General features: G+C 37.4%; 2 protein-coding genes across 6 annotated transcripts in view; one reads left to right on the forward strand and one right to left on the reverse strand.

The window, feature by feature from the left end:
• Nucleotides 1-4,248, forward strand: part of LOC101174947 (immunoglobulin lambda-1 light chain-like) — a 23,567-nt gene extending 19,319 nt beyond the window's left edge. Inside the window, exons 7-8 of the mRNA XM_004078784.3 lie at nt 3,393-3,695; nt 3,818-4,248. Of these exons, the coding sequence (XP_004078832.1) occupies nt 3,393-3,695; nt 3,818-4,089 (575 nt within the window). The 3' untranslated portion in view covers nt 4,090-4,248. The remainder of the gene's footprint in view (nt 1-3,392; nt 3,696-3,817) is intronic.
• Nucleotides 4,249-10,441: 6,193 nt separating this feature from the next.
• On the reverse strand, nt 10,442-18,023 carry LOC101171195 (myb-related protein B). Of its 5 annotated transcripts, none has more exons than XM_023965672.1 (13): nt 17,928-18,023; nt 16,082-16,155; nt 15,397-15,475; nt 15,248-15,319; nt 15,045-15,140; nt 14,739-14,959; nt 14,521-14,674; nt 14,264-14,443; nt 14,075-14,194; nt 13,508-13,873; nt 13,330-13,419; nt 12,858-12,975; nt 10,442-11,100 (listed from the first exon to the last, which is right to left on the reverse strand). In XM_023965672.1, the coding sequence occupies exons 2-13, from the start codon at nt 16,105-16,107 to the stop codon at nt 11,060-11,062; spliced, it is 1,563 nt and encodes a 520-aa protein (XP_023821440.1). In that variant the 5' UTR covers nt 16,108-16,155; nt 17,928-18,023; the 3' UTR covers nt 10,442-11,059. The 5 variants fall into 5 exon arrangements, with proteins under 5 accessions (XP_023821440.1, XP_023821443.1, XP_011484599.2 ...); XM_011486297.3 differs by having other exon boundaries at nt 10,478-11,100; nt 16,082-16,139; nt 17,928-18,009; XM_023965673.1 differs by lacking the exon at nt 17,928-18,023 and adding an exon at nt 17,815-17,909 and having other exon boundaries at nt 10,478-11,100.
• Nucleotides 18,024-23,437: the final 5,414 nt, after the last annotated feature.

Here is a 23,437-nt window from a genome sequence, read left to right on the forward strand (position 1 = left end):
TCACATGTTAGTTTGTTCATCATTAGCAGAGCATTCATCAAGCAGCCATTGTTCCAGAAGAAAAGCTGAATCATTTCTGCAAACATGTTGAAATCTCACTGAACAACTAAACTGATTGTTGATTTCTGCAAATCTGAGTGATGTTCCAAATATTTAGAGTTTGATGGTCTCACTGATTCTGGAACATCTGCTGGTTTCTGAGAACAAGATCAGATCTGACCTTCAAAACTGACTTTACCTGCAGTTTGGAAACAATTTTCGGTAACACTTTATATTAAGATTCCTTAACAAGCTTTGTTAACACATTAACAAGCATTATAAATTAATTTATAGGGTGTTAGTAAGACATTTACTAGTACAATAAGTCTAATAAGGTTTATTAAATTACTTAGTTAACACATTTACAAGCATTATTATTAGGATGTTTTCAAAATGCTAGTGATGCATTTACTGATATTATAGGTGCCTAACAAATGTGTCAGTGTTAATAAGCTTAATAGGATTTATTAACAACCTTTGTTAACAAATTAAGAAGTATTATTATTGTTTGGGGTTCTAGTAAGATATTTATTAGCATTATAGATGCCTGACACAAGCCTAAGTGTTCATAAGCTTAATAAGTTTTATTAACTAACTCTCTTCTTTCTCTTTCGGCTTTTCCCATCAGGGGTCGCCACAGCGAATCATCCTTTTCCACCTCACTCTATCATGAACATCTTCTACCCTAACTAACGTAACAAATTAATAGACTTTATTAATGTATCAGATGCTAGTAAGATATTTATTAGCATTATAGATGTCTTGCAAATACCTGAAAGTGTTAATAAGATTTATTAACATCTAAAGTCAGACCATTGTCTTCTAAATCCATATTACTAAACTGCTTATAAGCTTTACAAATGTATTAATTAACTTTGTTAATAGTTTATTAATTGTTTTGCAGCACCCCATCTAAAGTGTGGATGTTTTTTACCACAAAAAAACACAAAGCATAAAGATTGTAAAAAGAACTTTATGACATTAAAACAGACTAAACATACACAAATTGTTCTGTAAAAGATATATAAAAATTTAATTCAGACAAATAAAATTTTTTTTAAAACATATATACTGTTGTTGGATGACTAGCATCATAGCTAATAAGGATAAACTATTAGCATCTATCCTGAGTGAAACATTCATTGCAAATCCCATCACCAGGAGACAGTTCTCTGCATTCAATGCCAACAGCATTCAACCACATTTTCCTTGCTTCAAAGTCCACAAGAAAGTTACAAAAGCCAGTAATTTTTGAAGAACGAAGACAATAAACCTACAGGAGCCATGCTAAAGCTAACACGCTAACGACCGACCGGTGCAGAATCAAAGATGGGCGGGGCTTTTTTTCGTCACCTGTGTGAAAGCAAAGTCTAAGAGGCCATTCAATTGGCTGAAAGTGAGCACGCCTGTTTTGCTGATGAGTTTGATTGACAGATTCATTAGCCAATGGTGACATTAGTTAACCTGCCCATCTTTGATTCAAAATCAAAGATGGGCAGGTTAGCGTGTTAGCTTTAGCATGGCTCCTGTAGGTTTATTGTCTTCGTTCTTCAAAAATGACTGGCTTGTGTAACTTTCTTGTGGACTTTGAAGCAAGGCAAATGTGGTTGAATGCTGTTGGCATTGAATGCAGAGAATTGTCTCCTGAGTCCTGGTGATGGGATTTGCAATGAATGTTTCACTCAGGATAGATGCTAATAGTTTATCCTTATTAGCTATGTTGCTAGTCATCCAACAACAGTATATATGTTTTTTTTAAAAAAATTATTTGTCTGAATTGAATTTTTATATATCTTTTACAGAACGATTTGTGTATGTTTAGTCTGTTTTAATGTCATAAAGTTCTTTTTACAATCTTTATGCTTTGTGGTTGTTTGTGGTAAAATACATCCACACTTTAGATGGGGTGCTGCAAAACAATTAATAAACTATTAACAAAGTTAATAAATACATTTGTAAAGCTTATAAGCAGTTTAGTAATATGGGTTTAGAGGACAATGGTCTGACTGTAGATGTTAATAAATCTTATTAACACTTTCAGGTATTTGCAAGACATCTATAATGCTAATAAATATCTTCCTAGCATCTGACACATTAATAAAGCCAAATAATTTGTTAAGTTAGTTAATAAAACTTATTAAGCTTATGAACACTTAGGCTTGTGTCAGGCGTCTGTAATGCTAATAAATATCTTACTAGAACCCTAAACAATAATAATACTTCTTAATTTGTTAACAAAGGTTGTTAATAAATCTTATTAAGCTTATCAACACTGACACATTTGTTAGGCACCTATAATATCAGTAAATGCATCACTAGCATCTTGAAAAATCCTAATAATAATGCTTGTAAATGTGTTAACTAAGTAATTTAATAAACCTTATTAGACTTATTGTACTAATAAATGTCTTACTAACACCCTATAAATTAATTTATAATGCTTGTTAATGTGTTTACAAAGCTTGTTAAAGAATCTTAATATAAAGTGTTACCCAATTTTCAATTTTCAAAAGAAAAATAATCACACAATTACCCTGCCCACAAGTGGCCGGGATAGGCTCCGGCAGCCCCGTGACCCCGAAAGGGAAAAACGGTACAGAAAATGAATGAATGAAAATTAATCACTACATTTTTGGAGACAATTTTTTTAGAATGATTTTAAAGTTTAGTTTGACATACTGTAACTCACAACAAAAACTATAGAGACATAATAAAAAAACCTAAAAATGAACAATGAAAGCATCTGTGTATTATAACAGTTTTTTAAATTTTGTAACTTTACATTTTTTTTAAAAGTTGAAAATAAAAAAAAAGTGATTTAGTTAAATGTTAGTGCATTTCATTTATTTTTGCAGTTAATTTTTCAAAAGTCTCATCAAAATAAAAAGAAATTATTTACATAAAAATAAAAACTTTCAATTTTTTTTATCTGTATTCTGTTATGATAAATAAACTATGAATATTTGTATTTTATATACACATATAAATATATAAATATATATATATATATATATATATATATATATATATATATATATATATATATATATATATATATATATATATATATTTATATACATAGATGATCAAAGAAAATCTTTTACTTTTTATCTCCTTGTGTTCTAAATGAGTTAGTTTGAGATTAGTAACAATTTCCAGCCGTCGTGTCTCCTGATGACGGTTTGATGTGAAGCTGAATCCAGTGAGTGAAGTGAACTTTGTGCTGCATTGATGAGGAATTTAGTGATCAGAGTTCATGGAGTTTCCAGGATCAGACTGAATGCACTTCTGGAAGCTGCTGTTGACTGTGTGAGTGTGTGTCTGTGCTGCTTGTTGCTGCTGTCAAACTTCAGATAAGCCCGTGTTGAAGCCCGTGGTGAGCGTGTACCCAGCAGCATCCAGAGTCCATGTGGAGGGGAGCAGCTCCCTGCTGTGTCTGGCCTCAGCCATGTTTCCTCCTGTGGTCCAGTTCTCCTGGAAAAGACAGAAGAACAACGGAACACTGGAGAAACTGACCTCTGAAGAGCAGCTGGATCTCAGAGAGTCGGGACACAGCGCCTCCATCCTGTTGCTCCATCAGCAAGAGGACAGCTCCTATAAATACAGCTGCTCCGTCAAACATGAGGGGGGCACAGTGGAGGCCCAAACACAACAAGGTAATGAAGGCTTGATGACTGTGTTCAACAGAGATTCAGTTTAATGTAGAGATGCTGTCAAAGAAAGCAGAGGAGTAGAAAAATGATGTTTCTCCCTGCAAACATCTGGCTCTTTGTTTCAGAGTTGCCTCCACTTCCAGCTGCAGTTTCCACAGCAGCTCCAAAAGCCCCAACATCTCGTCCAGCAATTGTCAACATTCTGACAACAGTCACAGCCTCTGTTCCTCCTCTGGACCTGGTGAAGCTGTCCTTCCAGTCAGAGTCCAGGGTGAAGCTGCTCTGCCTGCTGTACTCAGTGCTGATAGTGAAGAGTCTGGTGTACTGCTGTGGACTCTCTCTGCTGATGATCCTCAGAAACAAGGGAGCATCCACCAACTCCAGACATGCTGAATGACTGTTTTCTGCTCGTCTTTTCTCTCCATCAACTCTCATGCTTTCATCTCATTCATCACTTTTCATCACTGTTCCATTTAAAAATTATGTTAAATGCAATTGTGAAATTATTTTACGATGATATGCAACAATATTCTCAATAAACTCAAAAACAATCTGCTTGTTTTTTTCTTTTTCTGTAAGTTTATGATTCTTTCAAGAACACAAAAATGCAAAGAAACAAGGGAGCATCCACCAACTCCAGACATGCTGAATGACTGTTTTCTGCTCGTCTTTTCTCTTAATGAGATCTCATCCTTTCATCTCATTCATCACTTTGATCACGGCTCTTTGCTGTTTATCCTTCATCAAACTATCTGCAGCTGCTTTGTGTAAATGTAACATTGGTCTCTTCTGTTCCATTTAACAATTCTGTAAAATGCAAATTGTGAAATTATTTTACGATGATATGCAACAATATTCTCAATAAACTCAAAGAGAATCTGCTTGTTTTTTTCCTTTTGCTGTAAGTTTATGATTCTTTCAAGAACACAAATATGCAAAAGGTTTTGATGCAGAGTTTTGAAGCAAAGTCAATACAGGGAGCAGCAAAGAGGGAGATTAATGAGTGAACAGCTGCAGTTATTAATCAGTCCTCAGTGGTTATTATAACAGGAAGTGCTAGTAACAGACAAAAAACTTTCTGCAGCTGTGTGTTTGTGCTCTGCAGCCTCCAAACCGTTAACTGTGGCTTCACGAGGAAATTTTCAAAAACTACAAATGTTACTGTCCATATTGTGAAAAACATCCTTCTTTCCATGCACGTCATAAGTCTCACCAGTCAATTGTGTCACTTCATCGCATTTTCAACATCCATTTTACCTGTAAAGTTGTTATGAGCACCTTGATGCACATTGTGCACCTAACATGTGTTACATGTGAAGATGTTGCATCAAATATATGTGGTTGCAAAGACAATAAAATCTATTGAATCATAAAACAGCTGTCATCTAGAACACTCATTTGTATCAAGTACAAAAAAGTCAACATTTTTGCTTCTCTTAAACTTGACACAAAGAAAATTCCATTCTGATTGATCTAAAGCAGCAAAACAATGTTTAGTGTTTGATGTTCGACCAGAGAGCAGAGCGGAAGGGGCTTGATGAATGTGAACAGCAGCAGATATGAATCTGTTCTTAGTGGTTATTATTACAGGAAATGACGCTGACAGACAATAAATCTTCCTGTGGCTGTGTGTGTTTGTGCTCTGCAGCCTCCATGACATTAGTGGGGCTTCACACTTAGATGTACAAACACACAACCAGCTTTTACTGTCCAAATAATGACAAATATTCTTGTTTTAGACATTAGTCTAGATAATAATATTGAAAAAAATACTTACGTTTGTTTTACTAATTTATTTAAAAGTTCCTTTTAATGAAGACAATGTCTTTCTTTATCCATAAATGTTTCGTACAACCAAAACCATGTGTCAAAACATGAAACATTTACTGTTTGGATTTGATAGCAGGGAGAGCCACTGAGTCAAAAAGTATTCATATAAATTGCAGGTTTTATTTTCTTTTTGAGACATTACAAAAAATAAAGATAATCTAGAGAGGAGAATAATTGGTGCCAGAGGAATATATTTCAACTTGTCTTTATGAGGATTAGGTCAAAAGTGCCCCCGCAAAAAAAGTTTCTTAAATGTCACCAGAGGAGAAAAACAGCCTACATGGTTTATGACAGAAGTCAGACCTGTTTTCCCTTCTGGTCACTGGTGGGAGCCAACTCCAGAGTTCGAGACGCACTACCTCTCTTAGCATCCCCAGTGTGCAGTTTCTGAGTGCTGAACACCGGACTCTCATTCACCAAATCGACCACAGCGTATTTAAGCACTGCACTGAGCCTCACTCAGTACGAAGTATTGTTTGTGCCACTCTGCCTGCGTTACCGAGCATTATATCCTGTCCAGATGTTCTGATTTCCTGATCCTGTTTGTCTCTTTGCTGCCTCCCTCGTATCTCGCTTGGATCTTGACTACTCCTGTTTCTTCTCTGATGGTCTCATGCCTGTTATCGACCCCTGCCTGTCTGAGCCTGATTTAGCTTTGTGGACTTTTAGCTGAGCTAATAAACCTGCTGCAATTGGAACCAGCCGTCTGCCTGTTTTGTGACAGATTATAATCTTCCATAAAAAAAAGAGAAACGAGTACCCTGGTTGAACTGATGAATAAGTACTGTGAAGATTGGTATGACAAGTAGATACTTTCTTTTTAATTGAAACAGCTGAAGGGCACTCCCTTAAAGATGTGCAACGAATAATCGATGAATAAACTTCTATTCCTATGATCCAGCCAGATCAATCTATCTGTGGCAAGTTGTTAATTGAATCAAATCAACCTAAATCATTAAAAAATCTTTTCAAAATGCAGCAAATCAATCTATAATCGATAATGGAAAATACCATTTAGATTGAGACACAGTTTATCATACTATAACAGAAAAACGACCAAGCAGTACAGCAGACAACACACGTGATGTCAGCAAAAAGTGATCAAGCCATCATTCCAGTTAAGTGTATTGAAACACTTAGAATTTGGCAAACATGTGACTATATTTGTGTTTGAATGTTTTGATAATGTTCCGTTTGGAGTATTTTGATGTGGAAAACCAACAGTGGACTGAACTTTATGAAACTGAAATGTGAATGGATTTACCATTAATTCTAGTATAATTGTTCATTTGTTCACATATTTAGTTTATACTTGATTATCTTGCAAGAAATGCAAGCAATAAGGAAAACTTCACCTGCACTGTTCAGTACCAGGTATTTATCTTTGAGTAACACCCTTTGAGGTTTTGGCTAAAGATTTCCTGAATAAATTTTAGGTCAGTGAATTAGATCGTTGAAAATGAACCCATATCAAGATCAATCGGATCAGCAACAACAGATTATAATTTGAATCTAACCCTTGTTAAAGTGAATCGTTACACCCCTGTTGTTTCCTTAGCAGTAGCACATTAGAATCATTTATAGGATACTTTAATCAGTGTAAAAAACATACAAAACAGCTTCAAAAAGAAATGACAACAAAAACAGATCTCTGTAGGTTAGGGTTACATTTTCATAGAAATAATCAGCTGATGGTTTCATTGATCATTGATCAAATTTAAAGTGAATGTGTCCTTGCTCCACAGCTGTTAAACAGCAGATAAAATTGTGTGTTTGTGAGTTCAGCATCAAGCTGAGTGTGTTTGTGGAACATGAATGTGTTTGAGTGTTTGTGCATCATGTGACCCAGATTCTCTTCATCTGCTGTCAGATTCAAATCAGGAAGATGAAACCACACAGCAGCTTCAGCTGAGCTGTCCGTCTGCAGCAGCAGTCTTCTGCTTCTGCTCTCATCTCACAGCTCGTCCTTCTTTGTCCTCAGCTGCATCAGAACACCACTTCTCCTCAGGTTGAGCAGAGGAAACACGGCTGAACAAAATGCTTTTCCTCCCAGCTGCTGCTCTGTGCTGTCTGTGTTCAGGTGAGTGTTTGCAGCCAATCAGGAGCCAACCAGGTCTACCTGGAACAAACACTGTCATCCTGACCTTCACCTGTCTGTCTGTGTCTCTGCAGCACTGGTTGCCATGGCAGCAGAAATGATTCAGAATGATTTAACATTGACCAGAATAGTTGGTCTTCAAGCTGTGGAGGAATTCAGATGAGTTGGTATAATGACAAGAAAAAAAAAAGAAACATTAAGACAGATTGCAGAAAGAGAAGACATTTTGTCTGCTGAGAAAACACAGACAGGATAGGAGTTGAAGATCAATAAAGTCAAAGTGGATCATTCAGCCTCCTACTACTGCAGCTGCTGGATCTCATCCCCACAGTGAGAAATGATCCCTGCAGGCTGAACAAAAACCTGCAGATGAACAGATGTTAGTGTTTGTGACAGAAAGAGAGCAGGAAACCACAGCCAGGTTCACACGTTTCACCTCCATCTCACACAGACTAAACTCTGGACCTATAAGTTAAATAAAACAGAGAGGAGTGATGAAATTACGTAAACAGTGAAATACTTTTATTAATAAACATACCAACACTTCATCCAGATGTCAATCTTTACTCCAATCATCACTTCATCCTGAGTTCCGTAAATGGTTAAATGAGACAGCTTCTGCAGGCACAGAAACTGGAGAATGCTGAGCTTTCAGTCTGCTTTCACTGCAGTGATTAGCAGCTGTTTAGAGACACATGGCAGAAGAGAGTGTCTCTGGTCTAAACCATTTAACACTAATGAAAGGATGAAACAAGTAAAAAAAAGAAGAAGAAAAGAAGATGTGGGAACAAACACATCAATATTACATTTTGGGTTTCTTGTTCAGCTAAGCTTGGAGCAGGTACAGTGATTGTGTCTGTAAAAGGATGCTGAGGTTGGAGCTCCTAGGAAGACCAGAGCCGAGGTTGAAGGATGCAGGTATGGAAGACATGAAGGTGGGTGGTGTGAGCCAGGAGGATGCAGTGGAAAAGGCTGGATGGAGGCAGATGAATTGCTGTGGCAGAGCGACCAAAGGGCATCAAAAGGATTTCCTGTACTGCAAAATGTAGTATTCTGTTTTTGATATGTAAGTTTATTTAAAAATGTATGACACAGAACATATAAAGATGAAGGGAGGTAATATATAGTCACAGTTACAGATAATAAATAAAAAGGTGAACGTCACAGAACACATTGCTATTTTGTAATGCACATTTTACACCAGGCATGTCCTAAGTCCTGTGAGCCTTTGCTCATTTCCCATCATCCCTTTGTTTACACATTCTCTCACTGGCTCACAGCCCTTAAAAACCTTAAGCTAATATTAGTAGTGCAACGAACAAGAAGGGTAATATTAAAACACACCAGAGAAAATAAGGACATACATGAATCCCACTGATTTAAAGGGGATGCAAGAAGAATGGAAAAGAGCATGAGCCTTGTGGCTTGAATATTGTAGTTCTTCTGTTAAATTGCAATCTTCCTCAAACAGCATTGAAATTAACTGCTTCAGATTCCACTGCTTCCAGTCTAGTCTGTCCCTGACTAACCATAGTTTCAATACAGAAATACTCAGAAACACTGTTTGATCTTAACTTTCTTTTTACATGCAATCCATCATCATAAAATGCTACAAGAACATGTTAAAATCAACAAAAACACAATTTTCATTTGAGTCTTTAATAGTTCCTCCTTCATGCAAATCTTCCAGCTAATTTATGGCTTTTCTGTTTATTTTTTATCAATGACAACACCAAAAGATGGTGGGGCCAAACATAAATCATAGTTGTTTATAGTTTTTTCAATTTGAACCAGGGCCTGTCATCACCTAAACTTATGGAGTCTGTTAGTGAGAGGGTAAAATCTGACTTTACTGTTTTCTCTTGTGTAAAACTGCTGCCCTCTGCTGGTCATTTTTCAAACTCTTGAATGCTCAAATCCAGGAGTCAGAGCATAAAGGAATCAGTGCTCTCATGTTTGTGGTCTACGGAGCAGTCTACACAGATGCGCAGGCGATGAACAGCTGATAAATTGAAATTGTGGATATGGAAAGTCTAGTTTGAAGGGTCGCTAGGTGTTCAACCACATCTTTTTTCATGTTTCCTAACAGTTTCGGCCTGTTAGTGTTTTATCATAAATTCATAGGGGTCTAGCCCAGGAGAAGGATTTGCCCCCTTGTGATCAAACATCCGTAGCTGAGAGTTTTCCACTATAACATATTTCACTCAAAATAAAGAACAGATCATCATGAAACTGCTTTGAGCTTCTGGAATCTCAATGAGTCATGCAGAGCTGTTGGGTCGGTCTCTGGTTCTGGTTTTTAAGTGGGTCAAAGACATTAACTGGTTATGTCTGGATGCCCCCTGTAACCCTTGTGCTATCCTAGGCACTTTAACGTTGGGAGTTGGGTCATCTAGACCCACTAGACAGTCCGCTGAACCTTTTTTCTTCAATGATTTGTGATCTTCACTGGTGTCCATGGATTACATGAAATCTTTCCACCTTTATCCACCTTTGTCATGGTAGGGAGAACACGTCAATGTGGGCCTCTCATTGTATCATCTACTGGTTCAAAATGACGCCCTTCAGCCTCATAGCATTGACATCAGCAAGAACACCAGAGAAGACTGGAAGACAGCTCCCTTTAACAGAAAGTCACTATTCAGTGAAAACTCAAAACAGCAAATCAAGATTAAAAAAAATCCTCAGTTTAAGCCAAGGAACAGAAACATATACAGCTCCTTAAACACAGAAACCAATGCAGTAAATACAAACGTCTGAGAACCACCAAAACGGTTGGCTCGAATAAAGAAACCAGAACAAAGAACCAGGGTCCAAACCATGACATGACCAGATAGGTTTAATGTGTCACTTTATTTTGACAAGTATATTTCTGACAGTTTAATTTGAAAAACTAAATCTGACAGTTTAAACTCACAGCATCCTGTTAGTCAGAGATAAAAATCCTCGTACAAATATTGCAAATATTTAAGTGCAGATTTGGATTTCAAGAGCACTTAAGAAAACATTCATACATAAGGCAGCAAAGTCACACTGAGTTCAGTAAAGTTCATTAAATCTTGTGTCTGGTTCTCGGTTAAAAAGGAAAAACTGATCGGTTCTGATCCAAAATGCAACAGTGAGAAGTTTTCAAGGAGTTATTTTTTACAAGAAATAAATAATGTAACTGCATTTGATCCAACAGAAACACACAAATTAATGTTTTCTGCTCCTTGACAAATGAAACAGCAAAATAATGTGTTAAATTATACACAAGGTTATTTCAAATATATCTTCTGACTAATAAATGACTAAATAACCAATAAAATATGTAAACATTACATTCAAGGAATAAAGTGCAAGTTTCAAACTGCTTAAGAAATCAATAAATCAAATCCGATGAGGTCCTAGGAATTCAGTCAGAGACAACTCCTGATTGGAGCATCGTGGTCAGCTGACCTCACAGGTGAGCTACATCATTCAGTGGGCTGGTGGGTTCACCTGCAACAACAGGAAACACAGAACCATCACAGCAAACACAAAAACCAGCAGACTGCCAGATCCTCTGTGAGGATGACCACTCTGAGTCAAAACTTCACCAAGACAAAAAAAAAGGTTTTCCTAAAAACTCCTGTTTTTCTTTAAGTGTAAATGTTTTTAATGAATATATAAAAACATAAAGTTATTTACATAATATAAACTTAAGTCTACTGTTCTATAATGATATAATCATATATTTAATTTTAGAATGCCTGAAATAGGATCTTTGTACGGTGTGCCTGAAAAGCAAAAACTTCAACAAATCACTCAATGCTAAACATACTGAAGATCACATCAACAATCAGAAAAGCAGAACAATTAATACCAAAAAAAAAAAGTTTAGAAATCAAATCAAAATTCCTAAAGCCAAAATGTCATTCCCAAAAAAACCAAACACATTACAAAAAATGAAACAAAACGGGAAGGAGATTTTTCGGAAAACAAAACAAATTTCCAGAAATCCAAATGAAAGGTTAAAAATAGAATAAGAAATCAGAAAAGGTAGGTACTATTGGACATCAAAGGGCGGCAGAGGGGCCATAGGCGCAAACTGGCAGCCACGCCTCTGTCAGTCTGCCCCAAGGCAGCTGTGGCTACAACAGTAGTTACCGTCACCAAGTATGAATGAGTAGTGAATGAATAATGGACATAATGTAAGCGCTTTGAGTGACTTGAAAAGCGCAGATAAATCTGATCCATTATTATAATTATTATTATTATTATTACATCACTGATTGGATAATTGTTTGTTCACCTTTTCAACCAGAAGTCATTTGGCGTGGTAATATTGTCCTACAAACAATATTTCTTTAAGCTTCTGGCCACAGCCACTGATTGCTCAACTACAAAAACACCAGAGTTCAGTCAAAACATCCTTCTGCTTTCCCTATTTTTTTAAACTCAAATGTTCTCATCCAATCAGTAATGTCCCATAATACCTATCTTTTCTAGGTTCTTATTTTGTTTCATTTTTTAATATTTGTTTTCGATTTCTGAAAATTATTTTTGCTTTCCGAAACATTTCTTTTTACGCTTTCGTTGCTGGAGTTTTGTTTTTCATTTTTTTAAATGTAACATTTTTTTTTGTTTTGTTTTGTTGTGCTTTTTAAATTTTGATTGTGATCTCTAATATTTTTTTTGCTCTGAGTGATTTGTTGTGCAATTTGTATTTCAGGGCCACCTAAAGACACTATGTATGAGAATCACTATGTCTGTGCATTTCCTATGGTCTCCCACACAAACTCACACGTACATTGAAAAACTGGGATCCAGATTGAAAAAAAGGACCAAACATTCATTTATGCAGCAGGAAAAATTCAACTTGTTATTTGGTTACTCAGTTCTAATTAGAACCAATGTGGATGGACTCATAGCTCAGAGAGCCAAAGGTGCAGGAACCTCATACTAACCATGCAAATGCACTAAAAACGTTTGAACACAATGCTTCACATAAACAATCAAAGCTTTTTGGATTTGTTTAATCTGCAATCTCTGTGAAAATGTACGTTCCCGATGTCTGATCATTTTAAAGATCAACATAATAAACAAAGCTGTAACAGACAACATGTTTGGGTGTTTTCAAAGCCCTCTCATTGTGATTTTAGGAAAAAAAAAGGCTCTACTAAGAGTCTTTTCTGCTCTTTTTCTGACCCCTGACGTTCTCATTTCTGTTTCTCTTCTGAAACACCTTAAAGAACCGCAAGTCATCTGGGATTTACCTTTGACTTTGGAACTGACCAAAAATGTGACGGGCTCCTTGCACCACCACACCTTCACCGGTCCGTCCAGAGGAAAGCAGTCCAGCTCCTCACAGAGGAGCACAGAGCCATTTTGAGCCTGCAGGTCAGAAGACACACAACTTCACCACTGACATCACACACTTGTTCCACAAACCTCCGACACTTGCACACACCTACACATACATGCACAACAAACACGCACCTAAACACACATACATACACACCTCCAGCAACTGCACACACATGTACATACATGCACACGCATGCAACAAATGCAAACACATGCACATAGATGGACACACGTGCATTATTCTTCAGCACTTGCATGTAAGTGCACAACAGATATAGACATGTTTGCACCTGCACACAAACGCACATTTATGGAGACACGTGCACACACCAAAGTGCACATACACGCACAAACAGGCAAAGCTGTGTGTGTTTTTAAGACCTGTGAGGGGCTGCTGGACTTCTGACAGTTATCACTGATGTTTTGTTTGTCCATCATCAAATTCATCATCCCACCTGAGCACTCTGAGACCTGCTCCACCCGTACACACACACACACACACACACAGTGAGTTCTTGACCAAAACATCCATCAGCAGATGTTCATTTCCCCCCCTCACCTCGTTTTGTAGCTCCCTGATCTTCAGGGGTGTTGGTGTTGTTGGAGCACTCCTGAGTAGTGCTTGGATGCGCTCTTGAATCGGTGTTGGAGTCCTGCACACAGCTGCACCTTCCGAGCTCTGATCTGACCTGCCTGCAGCAGCACAGAGAACTGAGACAGACCGGCTGGTCTGGCTGCAGTGCACGCAGTCATTCTCCCTTCTGCAGGGGTGCTTGAAGGAGCAAAGGGGGGTGGAGGTGAGAGCTGGATGAAGTGGCTCCAGGTTGCTCACCTCACGCATACAGTGTGCCCCCCTGCAGGAAGAGGAGTCCAGAAAGGAGGTGCCTTCTTCGGTGTGCATCAGTTCCTCCACTTCACCGACAACCTTAACACAACAAAACCATTTGACCTGACCCACAAACCTTTATGAAACCGCCAGACCTTAGGGAGACCAGATCCAGCTTCTGACAGAACCAGGATCCAGGCCAAATTCTGTTCTCAATAAACTCAGCCTGGTTCTGTCTAGTCATCAGAACAGTCAAAGGCAGTAGGTTGTGTATCTGGAGCGGGTTTTGTGTCTGCTCACATCAACAATCTGCTGGCCGCTGTTGGTGAGCTGCTGCTCCGGACAGCTGCAGAGCAACATGGGGTGAAGGTCCTGATGGGAGGAGCCCGCCTCTAATTCGCAGCACCACATCTCTGAGTTCTGTGAAGGAGACCATCTGAATCAGAGAGAGAAATAAAAAGTGGCTGTATCGTGAGGGAAAGTGGTTACCGTCTCCGTCAGCTCTGCAGACGACGCTAACTTGCAAGCGCTCAGGGACGAACTGTATCCTGAGGAGAAGGTGGGGGTACAGGCCGAGTAGAGATGGGTGAAGTTTGTATGGGGCCTATACATGCTGTGTTGACTGGAGGGGCAGCAGCACTCATCCATCCCCCCTCTCAGTTTGTCAGCCTGCTTGAAGACACATCAGTGTTACTTCAACCCAAATGCCCTCTTGATGGGTGGGTGTGTGGAGAATGGAGGGAGACCTTGATGGGGAAATTGGCTGGGATTGAGGGGTTGCAGGTCCAGGGTGCAGACATGGAAGAGGAGCTGTGCAGATTCAAGAACTGCAGGTAGCCCTCCTTTTCCACCTTCCTCTTTAGCGTGGAGTTCCAGTGGTTCTTGATGGCGTTGTCCGTCCTTAGAGCAGTAAGCAAGGAGGCAGAGTTAGAGCCCACTCTACAGGGAACAAGTGCATTCTCACCTGCCAGGCAGCAGTTTCGAAATGTCCGCCCAACGGTTTCCCAGCAGGCTGTGCGCCTGGCACACAACGCGGTCCTCCTCCAAAGTCCAGCTGCTCTTTTTTACTGTTGGGTTCAGGTGGTTGTGCCAGCGCTCGCGGCACTGCTTCCCATTTCGGGTGTGCAGGTGTTTGGCAATGAGCGACCAGCGCTTAGTGCCATACCTCTGAACAAGCTCTGTGACCTGCACAGGAAGTGTCATTGCATGAGTGTCAAAACCTTCTTAGCCATTTTCTAATCAGTGGGCAGAGTTTCAGGTGAGTGTTTACCTGTTGATCCTCATAAACAGTCCAGGGCCCTTTGATTAGCTCTGGATTTTTGATCTGGTGCCAACGACGCTGACACTGCATCTGTGACCTCTGACCCTGGTAGACCCCAGCAGGTTACCTCACCATGCTGCTCACTGACACCTCTGCTCAACTGTTCACATGTACACTTGTTTATTCTGACATGTGAATCTAAATCTACTCACTTCAAAATGCAGAGCCACTGCAGACCAGCTGTTGGAACCAAATTCCTGCACCAGGAGGCGTAGAATTTCATCCTGACAGCAAAAGAAAAACTTGTTATCCGTCTAAAACAGAATTCAGCAGACTCTGAGTGTAGGTATTGAAGACTTACTTCCTCTTTAGTCCATGCAGGCTTCCGTAGAGATGCTCTGGAAAATCGTCTTGAGCTAAAGTGACTCTTTGACCTGAGACTGAAGCAGCATTAGAACATCCAGTCAGTATGGAAAACTGTTCAGTCCACCTGACTTTGAGATACTCCTTTGTACAAAAACATTAAACCCCTTTAACTGTTGTTAGATTTTAAATTGGAGTTAATTGTAGTAAATTGAAGATAAGGTAGATAAACTGGTCCACTGAAGTCTAATCAGTCATGGTGACTCTCCTGAGCTCAGACTATGGATGAAACTGAGCTTCCGCTATTATTTGTTATCATCTGAGAGTCTGCAGTTGACGCCTGAGGGACAAGTAAAAACAGGAGTAAGATAGAAGTGAAACAAGTGCAGAACAGGAGTGGAAAAGGTTTGGAAAAACAGCCAAACATGGAAAATCGAAATAAAAAAGGTGAAAAGAGACAGGACAAGTGTGAAGTCCATTGAGATGACTATTGTTGTGAATATTGGGCTATGTAAATAAAATTGAATTGAATTGAATTGAGGCGAGAGGGAAACAAGGTAAAACAGCAATGAAACATTGTGTAAAAAGGAGTGGACCTAGAATAAAGCAATTGTGATAAAGAATATAATACAAGTGGAACAGGTGTGAAACAGGTGTAAAGTAGAAGTGAGATGAGTTCTCACCTGGACCTACGGCTCCTGCTGCTCATGTCTGCCTGTCTGAGTCTGATGGATGCTGAAACTATAGGAAACAACACCTGAAATGCCCACAGATTTGGGAGAAATGCATTTATTTCTAAATTAATGTAATACAGAATACTTATTGCTATAATGAAGCAGTGTAAGCCATTATTAATAAAGTGAATTTTTAATCTTGACATATTCTATAACTTGTGTATCAACAGACCAACCAAAAAACAGCAAGAACACAAGGAATTTACAGATTAGGAATGCCAGAAACAAGATTTTTCATGCTGGTCATGGTCACTTTAAGCTTTTTGAAGGTATTTATTTGAAGGCTTTATAGACTACAAATAAATTACTTAACTTTATTTTTTGTAGGCTCTATAGACTTAATTTTTTACTTGTCTACTACCTAATAAGTGTGTTTAGTCTTATATATGTTTTTCTTATAGAGCCAGTTGCTGACCATCCTATTGTTAAATGGAGTAAAGATGTATTAAATCACCACCTCTGTACTATATTTTTCACTCAATATAGTGTTCTCCTTCAGCAGTTTTTACACACAGAGTATTTTCAAAGTAATGCAGGAGTTTTAAAATGCATCATAAGTCTGAGACTATGATATTATAAAGTAAGGGGTGTAACGATCCATATTAACGATTTTTTGATTCATATCATAATTTGTGATTCCCGATACAATTCAAAGTCTGTTTGGATTCATTTAAAATGATCTGATTCAATGACCTGAAATCGATCCAGGACATCTTTAGCCAAAACATCAACCAGTGTGGCTTAAAAGTTTTCCAAATTTTGTATGTTTATTGCAAGATAATCAAGTTTATATTAAATATGCGTAAAAACAAGTAATTAATGGTAAAGAATTAATGGTCAATCCATTCACATTCCAAAATTCAGCTCACAGTTGTTTTTCCACATAAAAATAATATAAACGGAACATTAATAGAACATTCTACCACCCTGTATGGTCATGTCTTTGCTAAATTCAAATGTTTCCACACATTGAAGTGAAAATTGCTGCATCACATGTGTGTTGTCTGCTTGGTCCTTCTTACATCATAGTAAAATAAACCTACTGTACCTCATTCCAAACAGTATTTTACAACATCAATATGATCGATTAATATTGATAGTGACTGACTCAATTAACAACTAGCCTAAAACAGATCCATCTTGTTGAATCGTAATAAGTGGATTCATCAATCAAGTCGATTAACTGTTACACCCCTGATAGTAATAGATTACTCTTAACTACAATACTAAGTAATTTGTACTGTATGGAAGTAGCTTGCTCAACACTGAAGTAGGTTTATTTAATTAATATTTATAATCAGATCCCAATATTATTATCATATCTGAATAAATCTTTCAACCAATCAGTCTTTAAAACAATACTCTATGGATTCTGGGCATCAAACGTCAAGGTTTCAACTTTTTATGTAAAGAAATTTTTCTCAAATTGGGTTTTAACATCTTCAGACAATCCCCAAGCCACAGAGTAGAAGATGATTTTTTTCTGCTTTTTTTTCTGTTCAGCAGATCTGCTTCGTTTTAGTACCCCCCCCCCCCCCTCTGATTTCTTAAATCAGATTAAAATTATTTCCATTTAGGGGGATCTGCAATCTGAGCCCGCCGAGGCTAACGCCGTTACCGGCTCCCTGCGACCGTTAAAGGCGTTAAAAGCCTCTCAGAAGATGATCGGGACCCCGCAGCACCTGTTAGCCGTCCCGAACCTCTGCCCCCCGTCCATCAACGACCCGGGGCTGCCCGCTGCAACCCAACTACCTCTTCTGCCCCCCTCCTAACGAAATATTTTACCCCTACTCACCGATAGCGGCGCTACAGGATCTAACAGTGCAAACGGTGAGACCACGCGCTCTCCCCTGATTGGACGAAGATAGCTTCACTTACCCGCAGCTGATCCATGAACAGCTGGTGATCAGCTGCGTGGAAACACTTCACTCACCTTCCTAGAGTTTAACCAACATAAATGCAAAAATATTCGCAGCATTTCTAGACTGGCGTTTATTTATTTGTCTATTTATTTATTTTAGTCTATTCTATTTTAATTTTAAATTTTTGTACTCCGGACATTTTAGATTTGGTCTGTGCTTTTTTGATGTATGCAATTTGAAAAAAAAAATCATACATTTTTCAACATTTTAGGAACAAACCTGACTTTATCAGCAAACAATTTTCTTTCTGATAAAAATCATAAAGTGAAACATTTCTCTAAGTTTGACTGTTTATTTGTCTGTAGTTTGACTCTTGACTCTTTGGTAAAACAAAATCAACTTGACTTCAAAACCTCATCTCTTATATAATTACTTTACCTTCTTAGAAAGCCAAAGTATTTTACAGTCACAGTTCCTTTCACACATGCACGCACATATTCAAACACTGATTCACCGCTGCCAAACACTTGCACTGATCTATAACCACCAGGAGCAATGTGGGGTTTAGTGTCTTGCCCAAGGACACTTCGGCTCACGGGTAGACACGGCAGAACTGAAGCTGCAATCTTCCAATCCGAAGTAAACCGCTCTACCTCTAAATTGGCATTTATATAAATTAAATTAGTTAAGTTTCTAAACTTATGGCTGAGGTGCCCCTAAGTAAGCCAAACTGGTATGTAAAGGTTTTCAAGAGGCCTTGTTGGCTCTACGCTTTTTCCAGAATGCACAGATTTGAATTACTAAACAAAACTTTGGTAAAAAATCTGATTTTATTTTCTAATGGATCAGTTTAGTTTATGAATTAAAGCACATATTATCTCATCCTGCACACCAATGGAAAATTGGAAAAGTAGCCTGGCACAGTTGCTGCCCAGTTAAATATTTTTTTTATTAATTCTGCACAAAAATATACTGTATCTGATGTTGTTTCAAGAAGATATTGCAATGATCACTCTCACACAATGTTTACTAAAAAAATTGATAACAGAAACAGAATTTATAAACATAATTGGCTCATTAAATTATTCTAAAGCTAAGGATGAGTACAACAATTACTCCAACTTTTTGAGAGAACATATAGAGATATTAATAAAGCCAATTACCCAAAGGGTACATTTGTCTATTAAACACTCTGAAGTCCCACCAACATGGAAAGTGGGTGTGGTGAGCCCAATATTTGAAACCGGGTTTATAAATGACAAAAACAATGACAGGTCAATACCCTCCCTGTAGTTTCAAAAATAATCGATAAATGGGTGGTACGAATAAATGAACATGCAGTTTCGATTTTGTAACCACTATTTGACTGAATCTGCTCTTAGTTTATTTCTTGAAAAAGAATGAGGTTGATAAGGGAGGTTGTGTCAGGGCAGTTTTTCTAGACCTAAAGAAGGCTTTTGACACTGTTTACCACCAATTATCATAAACCAAATTAACACACTTTAATTTCTCCAAAAAAGCCATTAACTGGTTAAAGTCATATCTCACTAATAGAAAACAATGTGCAGTGGTCAAATCACCCCCACTTAGACCCAAATAGTCCCACAAAGATTTATAGGCGGACCAGTCTTGTTTTAACTATACATTAATAATTTAACAGAGGTATGCAAAAAAATTCATGTACAAATTTTTCCTAACGAAGAAGTAATTTTCACACCTGCAAAAACTACACATTAAGCCGGTCCTATTTTTACTTCAACGTTAGTACAAGTCCAAAAATGGCTCACAAAGTCACGTCTTCTTTTAAATACCAAAAGACTGCATGTGTGATATTCTCTATACAATAGAAGCAATACCCCAACAAAACGTTTTTTGGGAAACAAGGAGCTTATTGGTTCAAGAATTTAAGAAGTTATTCTTGACCCCTCCCTTACTTTCAAAAAGCATTTCCAGAAAATCTCAAAATCAAATTTAGTATGTTTAATTTCAGACACATACGAACATGACAATAACAGCAGCAACAATGCACATACTCTTGAACAAAACATCCTGTTTCCTACACTTCATGAACCAGCACGTGTAAATATTGTATGTCACTTATGGGCACATAGCGCATTTTGACTATTTGAAATGATTCGTTTTGGTAGATAATTTATAAATTAACATTTAAGTTTTGATAAACTCTTAATAACATTTTGTATCATTGTATTACTTGTCATTTTTATTGTCAATTTTTTATTTGTTTAACCTTTATTTATCCAGGAAATGTCCCATTGGGATAAAGAATCTGTTCAGAGTCCGGGCTAGGAGGAAACAACAAATTACGTTTAAAATAAAAATGTAAACATTTAAAATGTAAAATAAATAAAAATGAGAGCTTATGTAAAACAGGTACAGTTAAAAGTGACTTTTTCTCCATTCTCAGTCTGGATATGAAAACATTAAGAGGAATGAGTTATTTTAATTTCCAGCTTTTTGTAGAGTATTCCATGTGGAGGGGGCAGAAAAGACAAAAGCCTTTTTTTCCAGGTCTGTACGGGCAAATGGAACAGCGAGGAACAGATGGTCATTGGAACGCAGTCTATATGATTCTACAGTCCTCCGCTTGATCAAGCTGAATGTAGGAAGGTAAAAGTCAAAGAAGAGATTTGTAAATAAAAATGCACCAGTGTGTGAGCGTCCTGGTGGACAGAGAAGTCCATACCACTCGAGAGTACAGTTTGCAATGATGAGTCGAGGCCTCAGAGTTTGTTACAAACCTCAAAGCAGCGTGATACACAGAATCAGTCTTACTCAAACATTGAGCTGTTGCATTCATATATAAAAGGTCTCCACAATCTAAAATGGATAAAAAAGTACGGTGACAATTCGCTTTTTAATCCCAGAAAACCCAGTTCCAATTTCAGTTTCCTCACAAGATTCTCAATGTGGGGCTTGAATGTGAGTGCATCATCAATCAAGGATCCCAAATATTTGTACACATGAACCACCTCAGTTTCATTTCCCTCCAGAATAGAAACTGTAGGGAAAACTTGTGGTGTTTTTCTAGAGTTTGAAAGCGATATTAATTTGGTTTTGTCTGCATTAACCAGTAATTTTAGTTGAAGAAATGTATGATGTACAGTGTCAAAACCTTTTTGCAGAGATTTAACAGCAGTTGCAGGGAATGGGTCAAAGCAATAAATAATTGTGTCATCCCAATAAAAATGCACATTTGCATCAGACACATTTTGACCTGTATCATTTAATGACAAATAGAAGGGGTCTTAATACAGAACCCTGTGGCACCCCTTTGTGTACATTTAAGAATGTAGAGCACAAACCATCATGTCCAACACATTGGGTTCTGTTACTCAAGTAATGTGTGAGTCAGGAGACTACATGATCTAAAAGGCTAAAACTGATGAGCCTTTCTTTTAACAGAACAACAAGAATGTCATTTATCACTATTGCAGCAGCATTAGTGGTACTGTGCTTTTTTCCTGAAGCCTGACTGCAATGTTGAGAGAAGCTCATTTGAGTATAATTGATCGCATACAAGAGATTCAAGAATTTTTTCCAAGACACACAGATTGGAGATTGGCCTGTAGTTGGTTAAAACTGCTGGATCCCCTCCTTTTAAGTAAGGAGTAACAAAAGATGATTTCCAGATGGAAGGAATTTCTTGATTTTTTTGAAATTCAGAGTTCTAAGAGCTCTATGAACTTGATTCATAGTAAAAAATGCAAAAGTTTCACCTGAAAACACAGATGAGTTTACACTGTGGGGCACTGAGGTAGCGCCTTTGGAATCAAAGAAAGAGCCAGATAATATAAAGTGATTATTGAAACAATTTCAAACCTCAGTTTGGTCATAAACTAGGACTGCTGTTTTTAAAACAAACGAAGGAAGAGCATGTGAGCTTTTGTTCACCATCCAAAATTTCTGTGAATTGTTGAGGTGCTCAGTTGTGACAAATAGATAATATTCTGATTTAGCTTTTTTAATGAATGAAGTGCATTTATTTCTCAGTTGTCTAAAGGTGGACCAGTCACCATCTGAGTCTATTTTTCAGGCTTTGGCCAAGCCACATTCTGGAGGCGAGAACCAAGGATTATCTCGACCTTTCACTCTAAATTTCTTTATTGGAGCATGTTTATTTATAATCTTTTCAAAGTTTTTCTTAAAAAACCTAACTCAACATTGGGCAGCAGGCCTATGTTCTTCCAGTTAACCAAGGATAAATCATGATGATAGGCTTGTTCATTGAATTTCTCCTAAAGACTTGTAAACTAAGAGTTTACATTTGGGGATTTTTGCGTCTCTGCATACTGTAACCACACAACGATCACTTAAATCATTACAGAAAACACCCGAAGATGAAAATTTATGTGGAGCATTTGTTAGAAATAGACCAATCAAAGTAGACTTTTCAGAACATTTAGTATTCGGGGCTTTACGTATTTCTGATGTTTGCTGTTGGCAAACTTTGCCGAGGGACTACAGTAGAAAATTAGCTTTGCAGTCAACATTGGCACATTCATAGAAATGTTCGTTGATGTGCACTGTTTTTTTCAAATAAGGCTGTTTGGCACAATCCTTCTTTTATTTTGAAATGGAAGACACACAGACATCTGTCAAAAGTAAAAAACAATTTCACCTTTTCAGAACATGGTAGTTTCTCTTTATATTTACATTTTTATTCATGCAAAAATTAAGTAAAACTCATATTTATGTTTAGTAAAATTGTAATGAATACAAAGTACAGTTGTATCAAATTTTCCTAAAGGGGTAAAATAAGACTTTGAATCTCCTACCATTTCAATTTTAATTTTACTTTTATAGCCCAATTTTATATCATACTATGTTTTGATCAACACAAAACAAGCCCAAAATGTCTCTTTTATTACTAAAGGTTGCGACTTCCTTTTACAGTTTTCAATTGATGACAAATAATCTCTTATGACCCACATTTCTTTTACTTCCAGCTCTTTCTGAAGCAAGAAGGCAAAACTAGACAAATTTAAGATTTAGAAACATATAACTTTCTGAAATCAAGAATTTTAAGGTTAATTGTTAACCTTATGATATAGATCCCTTTATAAATGTTAGTTAATACGTATATTAGCATCATTAAACTATTTAAAAACATGTTAAAAGGGCAATTTATGCATTACTTTGCATTACTAGGTGAATTATTTAATGCATTAGTTTGCAGTACTGTTCATTATTAAACTCTACTGAAGTGCATAACAATTCATTACCTAAAGTTTCTCTATTCACTTACTTAGCATTATGCATGCATCATCGTGTTAGTTAATATACATGTGAAGCCTTAACGTCTGAAATAATTAATCGTGATTTTTGTTTGGAGTTAGGAAGCAAAAGTTTTAATGGTTTTATTTAATGACTTTACAACCCTAACCCTTTATAAATGCTGTTTATAAAACCTCATTAGCATTGC

This window comes from Oryzias latipes, chromosome 17 (assembly GCF_002234675.1).
Source record: "Oryzias latipes chromosome 17, ASM223467v1".
NCBI lineage: Eukaryota > Metazoa > Chordata > Actinopteri > Beloniformes > Adrianichthyidae > Oryzias > Oryzias latipes.